Source organism: Eulemur rufifrons, chromosome 7, assembly GCF_041146395.1.
Source record: "Eulemur rufifrons isolate Redbay chromosome 7, OSU_ERuf_1, whole genome shotgun sequence".
Classification (NCBI taxonomy): Eukaryota; Metazoa; Chordata; class Mammalia; order Primates; family Lemuridae; genus Eulemur; species Eulemur rufifrons.
Genome location: NC_090989.1, coordinates 282,507,793 through 282,523,271, shown reverse-complemented (window position 1 = coordinate 282,523,271; position 15,479 = coordinate 282,507,793). Strand labels below are relative to the sequence as shown.

The 15,479-nt window shown below is 50.5% G+C and overlaps 2 protein-coding genes across 2 annotated transcripts in view; one reads left to right on the top strand and one right to left on the bottom strand.

The window, feature by feature from the left end:
* Positions 1-6,229, top strand: part of SETX (senataxin) — a 70,025-nt gene extending 63,796 nt beyond the window's left edge. Inside the window, exon 26 of the mRNA XM_069476998.1 lies at positions 2,876-6,229. Coding sequence (XP_069333099.1) covers positions 2,876-3,613 — 738 coding nt within the window. The 3' untranslated portion in view covers positions 3,614-6,229. The remainder of the gene's footprint in view (positions 1-2,875) is intronic.
* Positions 6,230-15,046: 8,817 nt separating this feature from the next.
* NTNG2 (netrin G2) overlaps positions 15,047-15,479 on the bottom strand; it is a 59,272-nt gene continuing 58,839 nt past the window's right edge. Inside the window, exon 7 of the mRNA XM_069474773.1 lies at positions 15,047-15,285. Coding sequence (XP_069330874.1) covers positions 15,047-15,285 — 239 coding nt within the window. The remainder of the gene's footprint in view (positions 15,286-15,479) is intronic.

Below are 15,479 nucleotides of genomic sequence, written 5' to 3'. Positions count from 1 at the left end.
CAGGAGTTTAAGACCAGCCTGGGACCCTTTCTCTATAAGAAAATAAAAGTGAAAGTATTAGCTGGGCATCGTGGCATGTGCCTGTAGTCCCAGCTACTTCAGGAAGCTGAGGCAGGAAGATCGCTTCTTGAGCCCAGGAGTTTGAGGTTGCAGTGAGCTATGATGATACCACTGCACTCCAGCCTGGGCAACAGAGCAAGACCCTGTTTCAACAGAAAGAAATGGTTTCTTGTCCATTGAATAACCTATTACAATTATTTGTACAGATGAGCAAAACAAGTACGTTACAAATTTTGGTAGTGTTTAAACCTTAAAAATAAAATGTTGTTAGAGATACTGCTAATCAAGTGATGCCTTGATTAAAGGAGCCTTCATGGGCACTTCTGTTTTTAACCGGCCCCCCCCCACCCCTCCGCCCTTAAAAATTTGGCATCTGGGAGTGTTGATGTGTCCTGGCAGTTCACCCTATGGTAATTTGGGGTAGCTGAGGGTTACCATGATTTGAAGGGGAGGGGTAAAGGAGGCAGGACAGCCCAAGGAGGACGTGGGAAGCTGGGGTTTGGAAATCGATTACCATAAAACTTTTTCACATCCTCCTTAGTCTTTGGACCATGGTCACACTTGCAGACCACTGACCACTAGCTGAAGGCACAGACATTGTCTTCACTCTAGAAAGGCCGTGCTACAAAAAGAGACAGACTAGAATATAAAAATTCCCAATTTATCTTCTGGGCTTCTGAACTCACTTTTTTTGTCCTTGGGCTTTTCTTTTTCTTTTTCTTTTTTTTTTTTTTCCTTGTAATTCTTTAGCCCACTTTCTCTTATAGAAATGGAATCAATCATTAAAGCACTTGGTTTCTTCTGAGAAACCAAAACTAATAGTCACTTCTCGGCTGTTTTTGTGATCTTAGGATTGTATTAAATGCTGAGTTTAGGTGTAATAGCTTAGCAAAAATAGCAGGGCCATCTGCTTCACATATATGTTTCAGCCACAGGCTAAAGAATCTTTAGAGGTCTCCTGAGTGACAAAGAGAACTGAACACAGAGCCTGATCCTGCCTACGTGGGCCTATCTGGAATATGCCAGTTACTGTGCCTAGCATCTTATTCTTTTCACATGACTTCCTCTGAACTTTGCAAAAACCGTGTAAAATCAGCATTATTACCATAGTTTATCAAACCCAAGAAGCCATTAATTGTAATATGCATCACTGTTTTTTGTATTACTATTAAACTATGCCATAGTGCTTTATTTTCACTTAGAATTTTATTTTATATTTGTTGAAAGGACTATTTTAGGACTTTAGATAGATTTTTATCATATTCTTCTGCATACATAAGAGAAAATACAAATAAAATGAATAGAAAGGACTATTTTAGGACTCTAGATAGATTTTTATCCTATTCTTCTGCATACCTAGGAGAAAATACAAATAAAATGAATAGGTTAAGATAGTCCAAAAAGTATTTCACTTTCAGAAAATAGCACTAATTAATCATTTCCGAATTTACAGTCATCAGAGTCCTCATTCATCCCCAGTACAATCAAAAAGTTGACAATTCAGCATTTCCTAAGAGTGCTCCACCATTGTCTCCAGGATTTTCTCAGAGCCCCTGATCTCCATAAGTTTTAATGCTGATACTTTCTTGTCTTATCAGAACGTATCTGTGGAAGGTTTTCGGGCATGATCTTTAAATGGTTTATTGATTCAGAGTCAGGGGTTATAGTTGCCTAGTCATGAATTACCCCAGAATAAGAACATGGAAACTGTTACCTGGCCAAGAGGCATCCCAAAGTCAGAAATGGTAAAATGTGAAAACAATGTGCATTTTAGTATCAAGTAAATAAAATATTATTCCTATTTTACAGATGAGACAGGCTCAGAGAGGTCAAGTAACTTGACCCAAGTCATGCAACAAGTAAATACTGTCTGTGCAGCCTCACTGCTCCCCTAACCCACCTTTGTGAATAGTGCAGGAGCCTACATGAGGGTAGCTATCCTTTTTCTTCTTTTTCCTTCAATCTTTTTCTTTCTTTCTTTTTTGCTCACTCTTCTTTCTAAAGACCCAAGTTCTCATGGTTGTAAAGCAGCAAATTACTGCTGAAGAAACTCTAGAGGGAAGAGAGGAGAGATGCATGCAGCTGGGTATTTTTTTCCTCCCTTAGATGTCCTTTTTGTATCTAAACTCAGAGCTCTAGAAAAGAGGCCGAAAGTGGGATGATGCATTTGGAATCACAGTGGATTAAGACATTTATCCCCTCTGGGGTTTGGGAGGCCCGTGGGAATACAGTGAAAGCCATAGGCCTTGTTCTAGAACAATCACAAAAGTTTGCTTTCTGAAACCAGGCCTTCCTATGTCAGAATGTTAGCCCTGCCAAGAGGCAAGCAGTACTCTAGATGAGAACTGTCCAGAGGAACTTTCTGTGATGATGGAATGTTCTGTGTCTGCCCTGTTCAATACAGTAACCATTAGTCGTGTGTGGCCATTGTGCACTTGCAATGGGGCTGATGCAGTGGAGGACCTGAATTGTTGATTTTATTTCATTTTAATTAATTTAAATAGCTACGTGAAGCTTCTGGGAACTGGTACATATCTGTATGACAGCTTAATAGCGTGTAGCATGAGTAACAATGATAAAAATGGTTGAAGTTCTTTCTTATAGGTGATGACCGGTGCTATTTTTTATTAATGTGGCTCTATCATTCTGTATTCGAACTTATTTTTTCCTTTCAGCCTTGTCTGATGAGTAATGGATTCTTGAGAATCTATCCATGCATGTATACATATTATTTGTTCAGAAATGAAAGTTGGAACCCTGTGCTTCCCAGGCATTGTTTTTTGGGATATAACTCTCTCTTCCTTATTGTTTCAAGGAAAATCAGCATTGGAATCACCTGATTCAGGACGCTCAGAAGCGTGGTGCCATTATTAAGACCTGCGACAAAAACTATAGACATGATGCAATGAAAATTCTGAAACTCAAGCCTGTACTACAGAGAAGTCTGACTCACCCCCCTACCATAGCCCCAGAGGTGTCCAGACCCCAGGGTGGCTTGCCCAGCAACAAGCTAGACAGTGGATTTGCAAAAACATCTTTTGTTTCTCCTCTATACCACACACCTCCTGACTGCAGTGAAGCTGCTGTTACTTCAAAGGACCCTGAAAGGTCGCCTGTTCAGGACTTACTTCGGGACCCACGACTGCTCAGGAGGATGGGTGCTGATGCCAATGGAAAATTCCTAAGGGATCCACAATCCTTGAGCCCCCAGCATTCTGGAGCAACACCTCCTGCGGGGGAGCCAAGCTTTCCTGTCCCTCAGCAGGATCTGGGTAGTGTTGTGCAGCAGTCCGCGGTGACTGCTCCGAGCACCCACAAGCCTCACGTGCCGTGTGAACCTCCAGCTGCCAGTGTTGATGCTTCCAGTAGTAAGAGAAAGTGTAGTGACCTGGAAGAGGGGCTCAGTCACAGGAGAGAGACCAGGACTCTCAGTGAAGGGGAGCAGGAGAAGCATGGTTCTGTGCCCCATCACGCCGACAGGAACTCTGGCTGGGACAAGAAGAGACTAGAGAGGGAGGAGGACGGCAGTTCTAAGAAAAGAAAACTTTCATAGTAAAGCCAAATCTTTGTAAACTTACAATGACCTGCTAATAGGACCATCCTGATAAGATTATTTTTTCCTTTAAGGAGTTTGTGTGCTGTTGGAAAACATGGAAAATGCATCCTAACACCTGAGCCTCTGGTCACCTTCAGTACTTTTTTGTCAGATGCAAAAGCTTTCAGAGAACATTTGTGTATCAATAATAACGTCCTTGAAGTTGGAGAGGCAAAATGTTGATTTCTTGTTCTTCTATAGAAAAGGAGGTTAGACTGGAGTGAATGTTGTAAAAGTTGAAATGTATATTTGTATAGCAAATAACAAAATCCTTTTAAAATTTAATCTAGTAGGCCACTTTTCTTTCCCATGCTTAAAATGTTAATCATTTTCAACAGAAAAAAAAACATATTTTAAAAAGGCAGGAGGAGGGGAGGTCCTTTCAACCATTGTATGGCAAGACAGATTTCTTTTACAGCCTAGCTGAGTTAGTGCTAGTGGGTCAGATGTCTTAAGAAAGAAAAAAAAACTGGAGTTGCCAGTCACCCGGGGGAAACTTTGGGAAGAACAGTTAATGAAGTTCTGCTGATGTACATTTTTAGATGATGCACTTTGGCATAGAATATCATATTTTTGTGATGAGTATATTTACCTATTTTAGTATACACATGGTTCCCTAGCTAAAATTCTTACTCTTCTTGAAATAGAAGAATATGAAATGAAAGAGTAATGCTTGAACTATCATTCAGATGTCCCCGGCATATTGTGAGCTTCGTGTGACTGGTGAGTTACAGACATGTAGTTGCCAGGTGCTAGATGAGTGCGAGGTTGGCTTCAGAAGACTCACCTCAGTTCACAGATTGCCAGAAAAACTAGTTTTCAGGAGAGCTTGGGAAGTTGTATGTTAAACACTTATTTCCTAAGGGATTCTGATCACCAGGCAGCTTGGGAACCACTGGGGCAGGCCAAATAGAGTATTTCAAGCAGGAAAGAAACACCCATTTTCAAAATGGTTGGTAGCGAAGAGGAGTTTGGAACTAAGAACAGAGTAGAGTGGTGGGTAGATTTCCTGTGATCTTCAGAAATCATCTGACTGATGCAGATACACTGGTGTTGTAGAATATCAGTGGGTGTTTTCAGCTGCTGTTAGAGGTGATTATACTTATGTGCAAGAAAAGTGGCCATGGGACAAGGAAGGGGCTGCCTGATTTTGTCTGGTTTTCCAAACATCCACAGAGTGGATTTGGAGTATCCTAAACATGTGAATGTACAGTTGACAGCTATAGTAACTAGTGGTTTATAATGCATGCTGTGCAGCCTATTAGCTAGTTGGGGCAGGAAAATCCCTGAAGATTAATATGCACTATTTTGGTATGTTCTGTGTCTTCTGCTTTTTAAGCAAAAAGTTTTGTGTTAGAAATTCTACTGAAGCAGGTCATAAAGAGCTTTAACAAAACAACTTTTGGTTGCCAGAAGTTTAAACATTGTATTCATTGCCTACCTGTGCCTCTCCCACTGGTGTCCAGACATCTGACTAATGTCGACTGAACACTCCTGAAACTCAGGGAGCAGGTGCCTTCTTAGAGTGCTTTGTCCCCACAGAGTCAGACTCTGCTTCCTACTGTGGGTGGAGAGAGTTTGTCCTTGGCCATGCAGTGTAAGAAAGTGCAGGGTGGGGGTCGAGGGTGAACCCCCACTCTGTCTGGGTCAAGGGCTCTGTAAGCCTCTTCCATGTGCCTTTGGCAAAAAATCTTGTTGTTACTTTAAGTTTACTTCCCTATTATTATCTTGGTAAAGTGCTCAGTTTAGTAGAGACTTGTGGTGACCACTTAAGGAATCTAAAACTCTTAAGCTTCTAAAGAAGGCATGACAAAAACAGCTGGGGTCAGGACTTCTCCCACTCTGCTCATATTAACACATGAATTAAGAAATCAGTTTTCCCAGAAATGCGTATTTTGCTGCCACACACACTGAACAGTATTATTTCCGGTTAAGTCTGGTGCCTGTTGCACATTGTGTCCACCTGTTGGCTCACCACTCACTAGATGGGAATACGCAAGGATAGGAGAACCACATCATCCTTCCCAACAGACCAGCCTGTGTCCTGTGACGGTCTCCCAGCAGAATGTAAACTTTGAAACTTTGTTACTGTGGTTGGTAAAAGTATTTGCAAGAAGCATTTCATGTGTATACTGTGGCCTTTCTTGATGTGGCTGTCATAGCCACGTTGTTGAATGGTGGTTAATCTTTATGCAAGGTGAAAAGTACGGCTCTTGCTTTGTCCTTGCCATGGCATTAAAAGAAAGTGTGCCCTCTCTTCTTTCACTATTAGTTATTTCAACATGAATATATACTACTTAAAAGCTTGTTTTGCTTCTTTGTGTATAACCTGCCTTGAATTTATTGTACAGTTTGTTTAGTTATATGTTTTCGTGAGTTATCAGGAGCAAATTTGATAAGTACATGTGAATAACCTCCTGTAAAGAATTTTATAACAAAAATGTACTAAACTGTTTTCTAAAATTAGTTGTACAGATTAACAATTTATTGCTGTAGCTTTGACTCTGTGCTGTGAATTCATAGCTGGGATTTGGCAAACAATAGCCCTGTTTTTGTTAAAACCTAAATTTTAAGAGTAAATGGCAGAATTAAAAGCAGAAACAAGAAAATCAACATGGGTTAGAAGTTACATATTATTGAATTAAGGTACAAGGCACTAACAGGTAATCCATTTAGTCTGCCATTGATTTGCATTATGCTGAAATTATTTGGTAGGGATTTGTGTAATTCAGATGTAAAAAGTTTATAGTCCCAGCTACCCAGGAGGCTGAGGTGGGAAGATAGCTTGAGCCCAGGAGTTTGAGGTTGAGTGAGCTGTGATCGTGCTGCTGCACTCCAGCCTGGGTGACAGAGTGGGACCCCATCTCTAAAAGAAAAAAAAGTGGATTATCCAGCCCTCACCCGAGCCGGCTCTCCTTGCTCCCCAGCTCCTTTTAGAATCTTCTCCATGAGGTGTCAAGGTGCGTGGTGGTATTCGGTTCTGTACGGAAGTGTGGGCCTGCGGGAAGACGCGCTCACCATCAGGCTGGGCATGAGGAGCGGGAGAGATGGGAGGAGCAATCGGACGGTAAGCCATGAAAGGAGCTCCCGGAGGCACTGGTGGAGGGGCAGGGTATAAATGTTCAAGTCAGGGGTAATTGCTGATGGTTACAGAAGTGGAACACGTTTTATAAAAGCAGTAATTTCAGGAGATGTAGTCAGACTTTACCACACTCGTGCCTGTTAAAAGGCACTTGAACCTCACTCAGCCTCGGTGTCTAATTCTGCACCCGGTGTGTGTGCACACAGCCCTCTTGGACCGCTTTCCGCATTTGGTACGCGTGCACAGATTACCAGGGAGGGTAAAATGGCGTGTTTGGGAGTCATGGGGAGTAATTTGCCAAATGGCCTGACGAGAGGTGAGTGGTGTGATGGTCATTTGTGGAATTTGTTTCTGCAGCAGATGTAGCAAATGATTTTTAAAGTCACCAGACTCTCTCTCTCCTGAGCGATCCACCCCCACAATCACCCCCACCTCCTGGGTTTCGCTATTCATTGTTTGAGGAATAAATAATTCAGGGAGGAAACTAAAATTTAGCTTCAGATTAAATAGAATTTATAGTGTTGTGCGGCACCACAAAGGCAGTTTCTATACACAAGGGATCCCTCCGTAACTCTCGAAAGACCTGAGTTACTGTCACCCCACCCTGCCGTACAGAAGGCATTTGCCTAGTCAGATGGTGTAAATGGCACCCATAGACGGGATGTCTGAAATCACAGGCAGAGACCTCCCTTGTGCTGCTGCTGTTCCTCACAGCTCAAGCTCTGCTGTGCGGGTAGACAGTCGCCTGGGTGTTCCGGCAGCATTGCTGCAAGTGGAGTTGTTAGCTTTCAGCTTTAGGGATGGACTTTGGAATCACCTAGAGAGCTTTTAAAAAATTCTGATACCTGGGCTCCACCCCGTGACTTCTGATTTAATCATTTTGGGGTGCAATCTTTGCCCTTTCTAAAACTCTTAAGTTTAAAAAAAAAAAAAAAAATACTCCCAGGTGATTCCATTGAGCAGCAGCACTGGGGCCTGGCTCCTGCGGGCTCAGGAGGAAAGAGGAGGAGCCCTGGGAGCCCACGGGCCGTGTGTACCTTCCTCAGTACGCCTCTCTGGTGCCGTGGACGAGGCCTTCAGCACAGTGGACAGGAGAAGGAAAACTGGAAACAGCTTGGTTGACTCCTGATGCCATCAGAAGGGAGGAGATGGAAGGCTCCCCAAGTCTAGGAACATCTGGCATGAATCAGTGTGGCCAAGGCCTCCAAAAGGCAACAGGTCCGACCGAGGGGTGTGCTGTGGCCCCCAGCACAGGGAATACAGTGCCAGGGCTCTGAGTTTATTCTAAGGAATACAGGGTACGTGTGCCGAGTGCTTGGGGTCCCCTGGGCATCTGTACTCCTGTACGTTATCTCTGAGTTCTCCCCCCAGTTCATGGTGTACAGACTGTCATTATTCTCATTGCACAGATTTTAAAACAGTCACATGGGTGCAATGGCTTTCCTGGGGTGATAGAGCTAAGAAGTAGCAAGTCTACAGTTCCAACTCAGTTCCTGTGACCCAAAACCCTTGCTTACAACCACTACAGTAGGCACCCGAGCAGGACTGAATGCCACGCTGGCCAAACCGCTGCAGAAACAGGCCTGGGGAAGGAGTTGCGTCGCCTGGAAAGGATCCAGAGGTTGTCGTTGCTCTGCCGTTGGTGTCGCCGTGTGGGATTTGCAGCCTCCGTGGGTTTCACTTACTTTGCCTGAAGACAATAGTTGGGATTTGAGTTCTCTTCTGATGCTTTTTACCGGTAAGTTCTAAAATTCCAGGCCTGGATCTCTGAGTTCTGGAGAGGAAGCGGTGAGACGAGTGGTGGGTTTGAAATTTGTCGACCGGGGCAGGCTGAATTCCCAGGATCCCTTGTGTGTTTCCCTTTAACTCTGTGAGATTTGGAGCCAGACATGAAGCAGCAGCCCTATCGTTCTTAGTCTCAGCAGGCTGCCGCAGGGGTGGCAGATGCTGTTGTAACTCACACCTTTTGACACTTATCTACTGGCCTGTTGTATGGGGCAGCAGCCCCACCTGCAGCCAGGTCTCCTTCCCTTCCTCTTCAGCTTCTCCAGTTCCTGCCAGGTGGGTATTTGCTGCCCAGGTCTGTGCCCCCCAGCAACAAGCCTGGCCAGATCACAGCGGGCCTGGGGGGCCTTTGCTGGGAATGGGACACCTCTGTAGTCATCTGCGCCTGTGAGAAGGGCATTAGGACCTCCTTTCCCAGGACCTCCATTCCCTGGTCCCCAATTATCTTGATCACACCCACCCCTCCAGTCCTGTGAGTCTCCCTCTGCCCTGGGCCGCACTTCCCCAACCTAAACCCCTTATGGGCAGGAGGGAAAAGGACATAGCCAGGCTGCCGGAGGAGCAGGCAGAGAGGGTTTCCATGGCCTGATGGGTCAGGGGACTGGGGTTTGGCCAGGTGAGGTGGGCGGGGTGGGCAGGGCCTGCAGGAGTCTTCGTGGTCCTTCTTTGTTGGCACGAGTATGAGCAGCTCCTCAGCAGATTTGAATCCTGCCTGGGGTATAAGGCAGGTGGGGGTGGGGAGCCGGGCCTGCCCAGCCCGCCTGGAGCTTGGGGAGGGCAGGGCCTGTGTCCATCCTGTGTTCATTGTGCCCAGGCCTGGCACATGGAGGTGCTCCAGTGTATGATGAATGAGGGAAGCAGGGAGGAGAGTGTGGGTGGTAGAGCACCTGCTTGGCAGGTTTGGGGATGGGGGAGAGGGAGGAAACGGAATAATAACTGCCAGCACTCTACCGATCGCTGTGTGCCAGGCCCTGTTCTAAGCACGACAGTCTTAACTCACTCCACCGCAGCCCGATGATGCAGGGACTATTTCTAACACCCCATTTCACAGAAAAGGAGACCGAGGCACAGAAAGACTGAGTAACCTGCCCAAGGTTATACAGCTGGTAGACGGTGGAGGATGGCTTCACACCCAGGTGGTCAGATTCCAGAGCCTGTCTCCTGAACCACTGTCCTTCTGCCTTTGGAACTGCCATCCCCTCTGGGGGCAGATATACAAGCACTGGGTCAGCTATAAAAGGTACAAGCTGCTGGGACTCCAGCTGCTCACGGCTGGTCCCGAAGGCCACCTGCTCAGTCAGGCAAGGAGCTGTCCTCTGGCCAGAAGCCAGCTGGAGCAGTCCCGTCTCGGGTGCACCCACCTGGCTAGCTGCAGGCTTCCAGCCTTGGGCCCGCCCTTGCAGGACAGCAAGGTCTCCTGTGCCACCAGGAACACAGCCACTGGGGGCTGGGGGCCTGGCCAGACCCTGTCGTGTCAGGGGGCCCATCAGAGTTGGAGTCCTACTGCCAGCAGAGCCTGGGCTGGGTGGGGCAGAGGGCGAGAGGCCAGGCAAAAAATAAAACGATGGACGTTTGCATTTCTCTTTTATTTTAAAAGGCCTCCTTTGATATTCTGGATACAGTGCTAAATTTCACAGAGCAGGCTAAAGAAGGGTGTGTATAAGATGCGGCTGTTGTTAAAAAAATAAGTAAAGGGAAAAGAGAAAGAAAAGGCAGACGGCTGTGCAGCTCAGTGTGATAAGCCTGGGCTCTGTGCCCAGAGGGCATTTGCGTCCTGGACTCTGCCTCTTCCTGGTGTGTGACCCTGGGCAACTTTGCACACCTTCTCTGTGGGGGACAGTCATTCTTCTTTGACCTCTTCCTCTGGTTGGGGTAGAGAGCCCACCGCCCTCCATGGAGTGGCAACTGCTGGACGTGAGGGTGTGGGCACACGGTGGGGGGCCGGGGGCGAGGCCAGCAGGAGGCAGGCCTGGGGGCGAGGGCAGTGCCCCCGTGGGAGGGATGCTGGGCAGCGTTCCTGGCTTGGTGGCCCCCTCCTCATACCTGGCTGTCCTGCCATGTGACCATGGGTCCCGTGATCCTTTGAATAATCTTTGCTGCTTCACATGGATTTCCTTTTTGGTGCTTGTAGCTAAGGCCCCTGGCCAGACCCCTCCTGGGGCCTCAGTGTGCTCAGCTGTAAAATGGCTACATAACTGTCAGCATCTCGGGGAACATCCTTGCGGTAAGAAATGTCATGCCTTGGCACACCAGCTTAGCAAATGGCCGGCTAGGGGGTGATATCTGCCTGTGGGTTTTATTTCATGGTAAACACTAGAAATATCTATCAGAAAATATTAATAGTTATTAGCTCTAGATGGAGAGTTGTGGGTGATTTTAATTGAAAAATTATTATGATTTTGCTTTTCTGTATTTTTTTTCACTACTTATTTCCCTACAAGTCATGATTTGTGTTTTAAAAAGATAAAAGATAAGTGTGGGGTTTTTTTCCTCTGTGGGGTCTTCTCCCTTAACTTTTCTGGCTCGAGGAGAGCTGGGATGGGCTGGGGGTCCCACTGGGAGAGGGGAGGCCAGCCCAGGCTTGGGTGCGGGCGCCAGGGTGGGCTCCCTCCGCCCAGGTCTGCCCGGAGATGCTGGGGTGCTCCCCAGGCGCCCATGAATGCCTCGGAGCTGTAGGGCACAGCAAGGCAGGAACCGCTGACACAGCAGTCCTGCTTATTCAGGGGATGGGGGGTGGGGGGGACAGGCGTGAGGCGAGGCTGGTGCACAGGGGAGCCATCTCACAGCAGAGCCATTTGGATGAAGACAGGCTCCCCAGGGCTCCTTGCTCAGCCTTCCCGGTCTGTGGGGGCTAAAGGAGGGAGGCGGCAGGGGCTGGGCGTGGGGGGCAGCAGGGTTGGGTTTGCAGTTGCAGGTCCGCCTGGGTGGCTGCCTGCCTGCCTGCCTGGGGGTGAGACTCTGGGCCCTGGAGTCAGGCAGCCCTGGGTTCAACTCCTGCCCCTGCTTCTTAGCAGCTGTGACTTCAGGCAAGTGACTTTCCCTCTCCCAGACTCCACCCACCCTTCTGTAAAATGAGTGGGACAACCCCTTCCTCCTAAGGCACTGATGCTCAGCCTGGGGCAGTTTTGCCCCCAGTTCAGCAAAGCCTTTAGGAAGAGGGTACTACATTGAAGCCGGAGATGCCCTAATATCCTAGGGCACAGGACAGCCCCTAGGCCCCCTGCCAGGAAGAATCATCCCATCCCCAGTGTGCATGGTCCCCAGGGTGAAAACCTTGTCCTAGGGTGAAGGTGAGGGTTCAGGCAATGCTGCGTGCATAGCGCGAGGACGCAGCTATTATGATCCAAGCTGTGAGGCGGGAGCCTTCTCTCTGCCTTTGGGAATCAGATGTCAGAACAGGAGCCCTGGGCCGAGGAGCACCCCTGAAAGGGGGCTGGTCTCTGACTTTGGCTCTGCTGACCTTGCTCTCCTCCCCACTGCCTGGAAGATGTCGGAGTTTTCCAAATGGCCACTGGCAAGTCTCCCTCCACCCTCCAGCGAGATCAGGGCCTTAGCCACGTCCTCAAGAGTCCTCGGGGACTGGGGCTGCCACTCGGATTTATAATGAGCTCCTCTCCCCGGCCTGCTGGGACAGATTGTCCCAGGGAAGCTGACACAGCTCGGGCCCAGCCAAGGGAGGTCAGGGAGCACAGAGCGGGCACCCACCGAGACCCCCTCCTCCCAGACCCCTCAGGAGTGTTCCAGGGCCACACCCAGGGTGACGTAAGGGGTGTGTGTGTGGTAGGAGCTGTTGGTGCCCGGCCCATAGCTCCTTCCCAGGAGGGTCCAGCACCCCTGCCACCGAATCAGCCAGCTCTCCGCTCCCAGCTGCCCACCTTCTGCACAGGGGCTTCCCCCGCAGCCCCCACGCCAGCCTGGAGCCTGCGACTGACTGACTTGAGGTGGACACCCTGCCCCAGACCCAGCAATGCTGTGAGGTCATGGACGCTCCAGAGCCCCTCAGCCCTGCGGGTCAAGCCAGTGCTGGCCATCGTGCCGGGACCTCCCTGTCCCCGTCTCTACGACTGTGTGTGGCTCTAACTGATATTTTAATGATGACAAGAAGGAAGCGTCTGTTGTTGCCACACTGCGGCCAGCACTGGCGTGGCTCTGGAGGTGGGTTTCGGTCAGCCTGGCCTCTGCTCACCTGCAGGCAGAGGCAGGTCCTCTTCTGGAAAGAGGTGCCTGCCTTGGCCCCAATGCCGTAGCAGGGGCTGTGGCAAGGAACGGGAGGCGTTAGCCTCTCTCTGGCCACAGCAGACTCAGGGCGCCTGGACACCAAATGGGGGGACCAAGAACGTAGGAACTGGTAAGTCTGCATGAAACAGAAAACCCAAATTCCAGTGTTTTAATCACATTAAGGTTTATTTTTTCTCACACATTAAGAAGTGCAGAGGCCGGCACCAGGGCTGGTGTCCCCAGGCTCTGCTGGGTCCTTAGAAAGGCAGCTTGTTCTCCCCTGGCCGTGTCCCGCCCCCGACCCTGCCACTGAGGTGACCACTGCTCTCCTACTGGGGGTCACAGGGTGGCTCCTTCCCCACCCCGCTGACTCAAGACCAGGGGGAGGGCCACCGGAGAAAGGCCAGAGCCCCAAACTTGGCCAACTGAGGCTTTGTGGAGAGTGGGATGGAGAAGTGGCTTTTAAGGAACTTTCTGGAAGCCCGGCCATCACTCCTGCTACATCACATGGCTGCTCCTACCCACAACAGCCCCAGAGATGTGTTTCATTTTATCAGCACTTTGGGTCCCTCTAAGTGGGCTTCTATTAATAAGGAGGAAGATGAGGATGGAGCAGGGGAAGCCAAGGACAACAAGGCACTTCCTTTGGGGGCTGGGAGCTGCCCCTGCAACCTGGTGCTGGGGACAGGAGTTCCCCAGCAGGGTGGGGGCGTGGCATTTGGCCTTGGGGTGCTGTAAGTCCCATTTAGTATCCAGTTGTAACTCCCCCTCCTTTTCTGCACTGTAATCTCTTGTTCTCCCCACGGCCAAGTTTTGTTCAACTCGGTTTTAGCTTTGCTTTGGGGACTTGCAGGAAGGACTCGGGTCTAAACCCCACAGCTTGGAAAGAGCAGCTGCAGCTGGTGAAGCCAGTGCCAGAGGGTAACTGTGGGTGGGGGCAGTGGGAGCACTTAGGAGCCAGGACAGGCTCTGTAGGGCTGCTCAGAGGTACGTGTGGTCACTGGTGCAGAGGGAAGCTGGACCTTCTCAGGAGGACATGTGACCCCAGGGCTGGAGACATGGAGTGGGGCTGGAGAAACACGCCCAGTCCTCGAGTAGCAAGTGCCTGATCTGATGAGCCCTGGATTCTTAGGGGCTTCCTCTCACGACTCTCAGGTTGCCCAGGTCCCCTCTGCCACCCGCCCAGATCTTCCGAAGGCAAAGACAGGGTGACCTGCCTTGCATCTCTGCACTGCCCTCCTCCGCCTGTCTGGGCCACCAGGGACTCTCTGGCCAGCAACGGCCTCAGGAAGGAGGCAGTGGCCGCCACTGCAGCTGTGGGTTATGCATAACCTGATGCTGGACGTGAGGCTCCAGGTCCAACAGGGCTGAGAGGACACATCCGTCCTGGGCAGCCCTGGCGTTACACAGCAGAGCCCTGACTTCCATCTGTACTGGGACCCTCCCCGAGTCACCTCCCTTGGACTCCTGCAGAAAAGTGCCAATGAACTCTGGTTTTGGTTTTGTTTTTTTAGGGAAAGGAAGGAGATAACTTCTCAGACTGGCCGAGGGGTGGGAGAGCTCTGCCAGCCGAACCTGCAAGAGGAGGGCCACCTGCTCTCAGAAAGGCCTGGGGAAGTGGCGGCCCTGAGGGCACAACCGTGTCAAGGCTATTTTGTGGGTGCCTCTTTAAACCCCAAACCTGCCCAGGGTCCACCAACACAGAAAGAAAACAGGCCCTGGAGGCAGCAGTGAGCGACTCTTTACTCTGTCGGATTATACACCATCAACCCCCTGGTGACCGGCATTCCCACCCATGTCCCTCCTTACAGGGGGCAGTTAATACAAACAAAAATAGTTCTCTACAAAACGAAGTTTCCACCCCTCCCCCAGACGGTGAGGTCCTCGGTCACCAGGCCTCAGTGGGGCCTGGGTTCTGGTGGGTTGCAAGGAAAATAATATAAAAGAGAATCAAGTCAGCGACTAGAGTTGTAGGCAACTGGGGTTCCGGGTCCGCAGCTGATGGCGAGCCCGGGACAGGCGCAGGGGTGTCTGCAACAGTCCTGTGCGCAAGTGTGGGGAGGCAGGACTTGGGGGTGCTGGGCGAGCAGCGTTTCTCCCGACCCCGTCTCACCGCCAGCAAAAAAAAAAAAAAAAAAAAAAAAAAGGAAGGGCGGCGGGTAATACAAAAGAAAAACTAAACCCGAGATCGCCGCCGCTGCGTGGCGGGAGGACTGCCGAGTAGCACCTGGGAGCAGCCGGGCCGCACCCTTCTCGCCGCCGGCCTGGGACGCTTGCCGGGTCCCGGGACCCCCGCCCCGCAGGGCTCAGCGGCCGAGGCGCGCGGCCAGCCCCAGCAGCAGCAGGCAGCCGAGCAGGGAGGCGGGGCGCGCGGCAGCCCCGGGCGCGCGGTCGCAGTCCGGGCCGCCGCCGCCGTCGTCGTCGCGGTCGCAGCGGGGCTGCTCGCAGCGCACGCCGGTGTAGCCGCGCGGGCAGGCGCAGCGCTGGTTCTGCACGCAGGTGCCGCCGTTCTGGCACAGCAGCTGGTCGTCGTCGCACACGTTGGCTGCGGGCAGAGCGGGCAGTGAGCGCGGGCGGCGGCCTGGTCCCCCGGCTTGGAGCTTCTGCGACGGGACAGGGAACCCCCGGGGGCGCGGCCGGACCCGGCGGGGATAGGAGGCTCGGGCGCACACGGTGCGCAGCGTCCCGCGTGGATGGTACCAGGGGCGCGAGCCCCGCCCTGCCCGCTCCCGCCCCGCG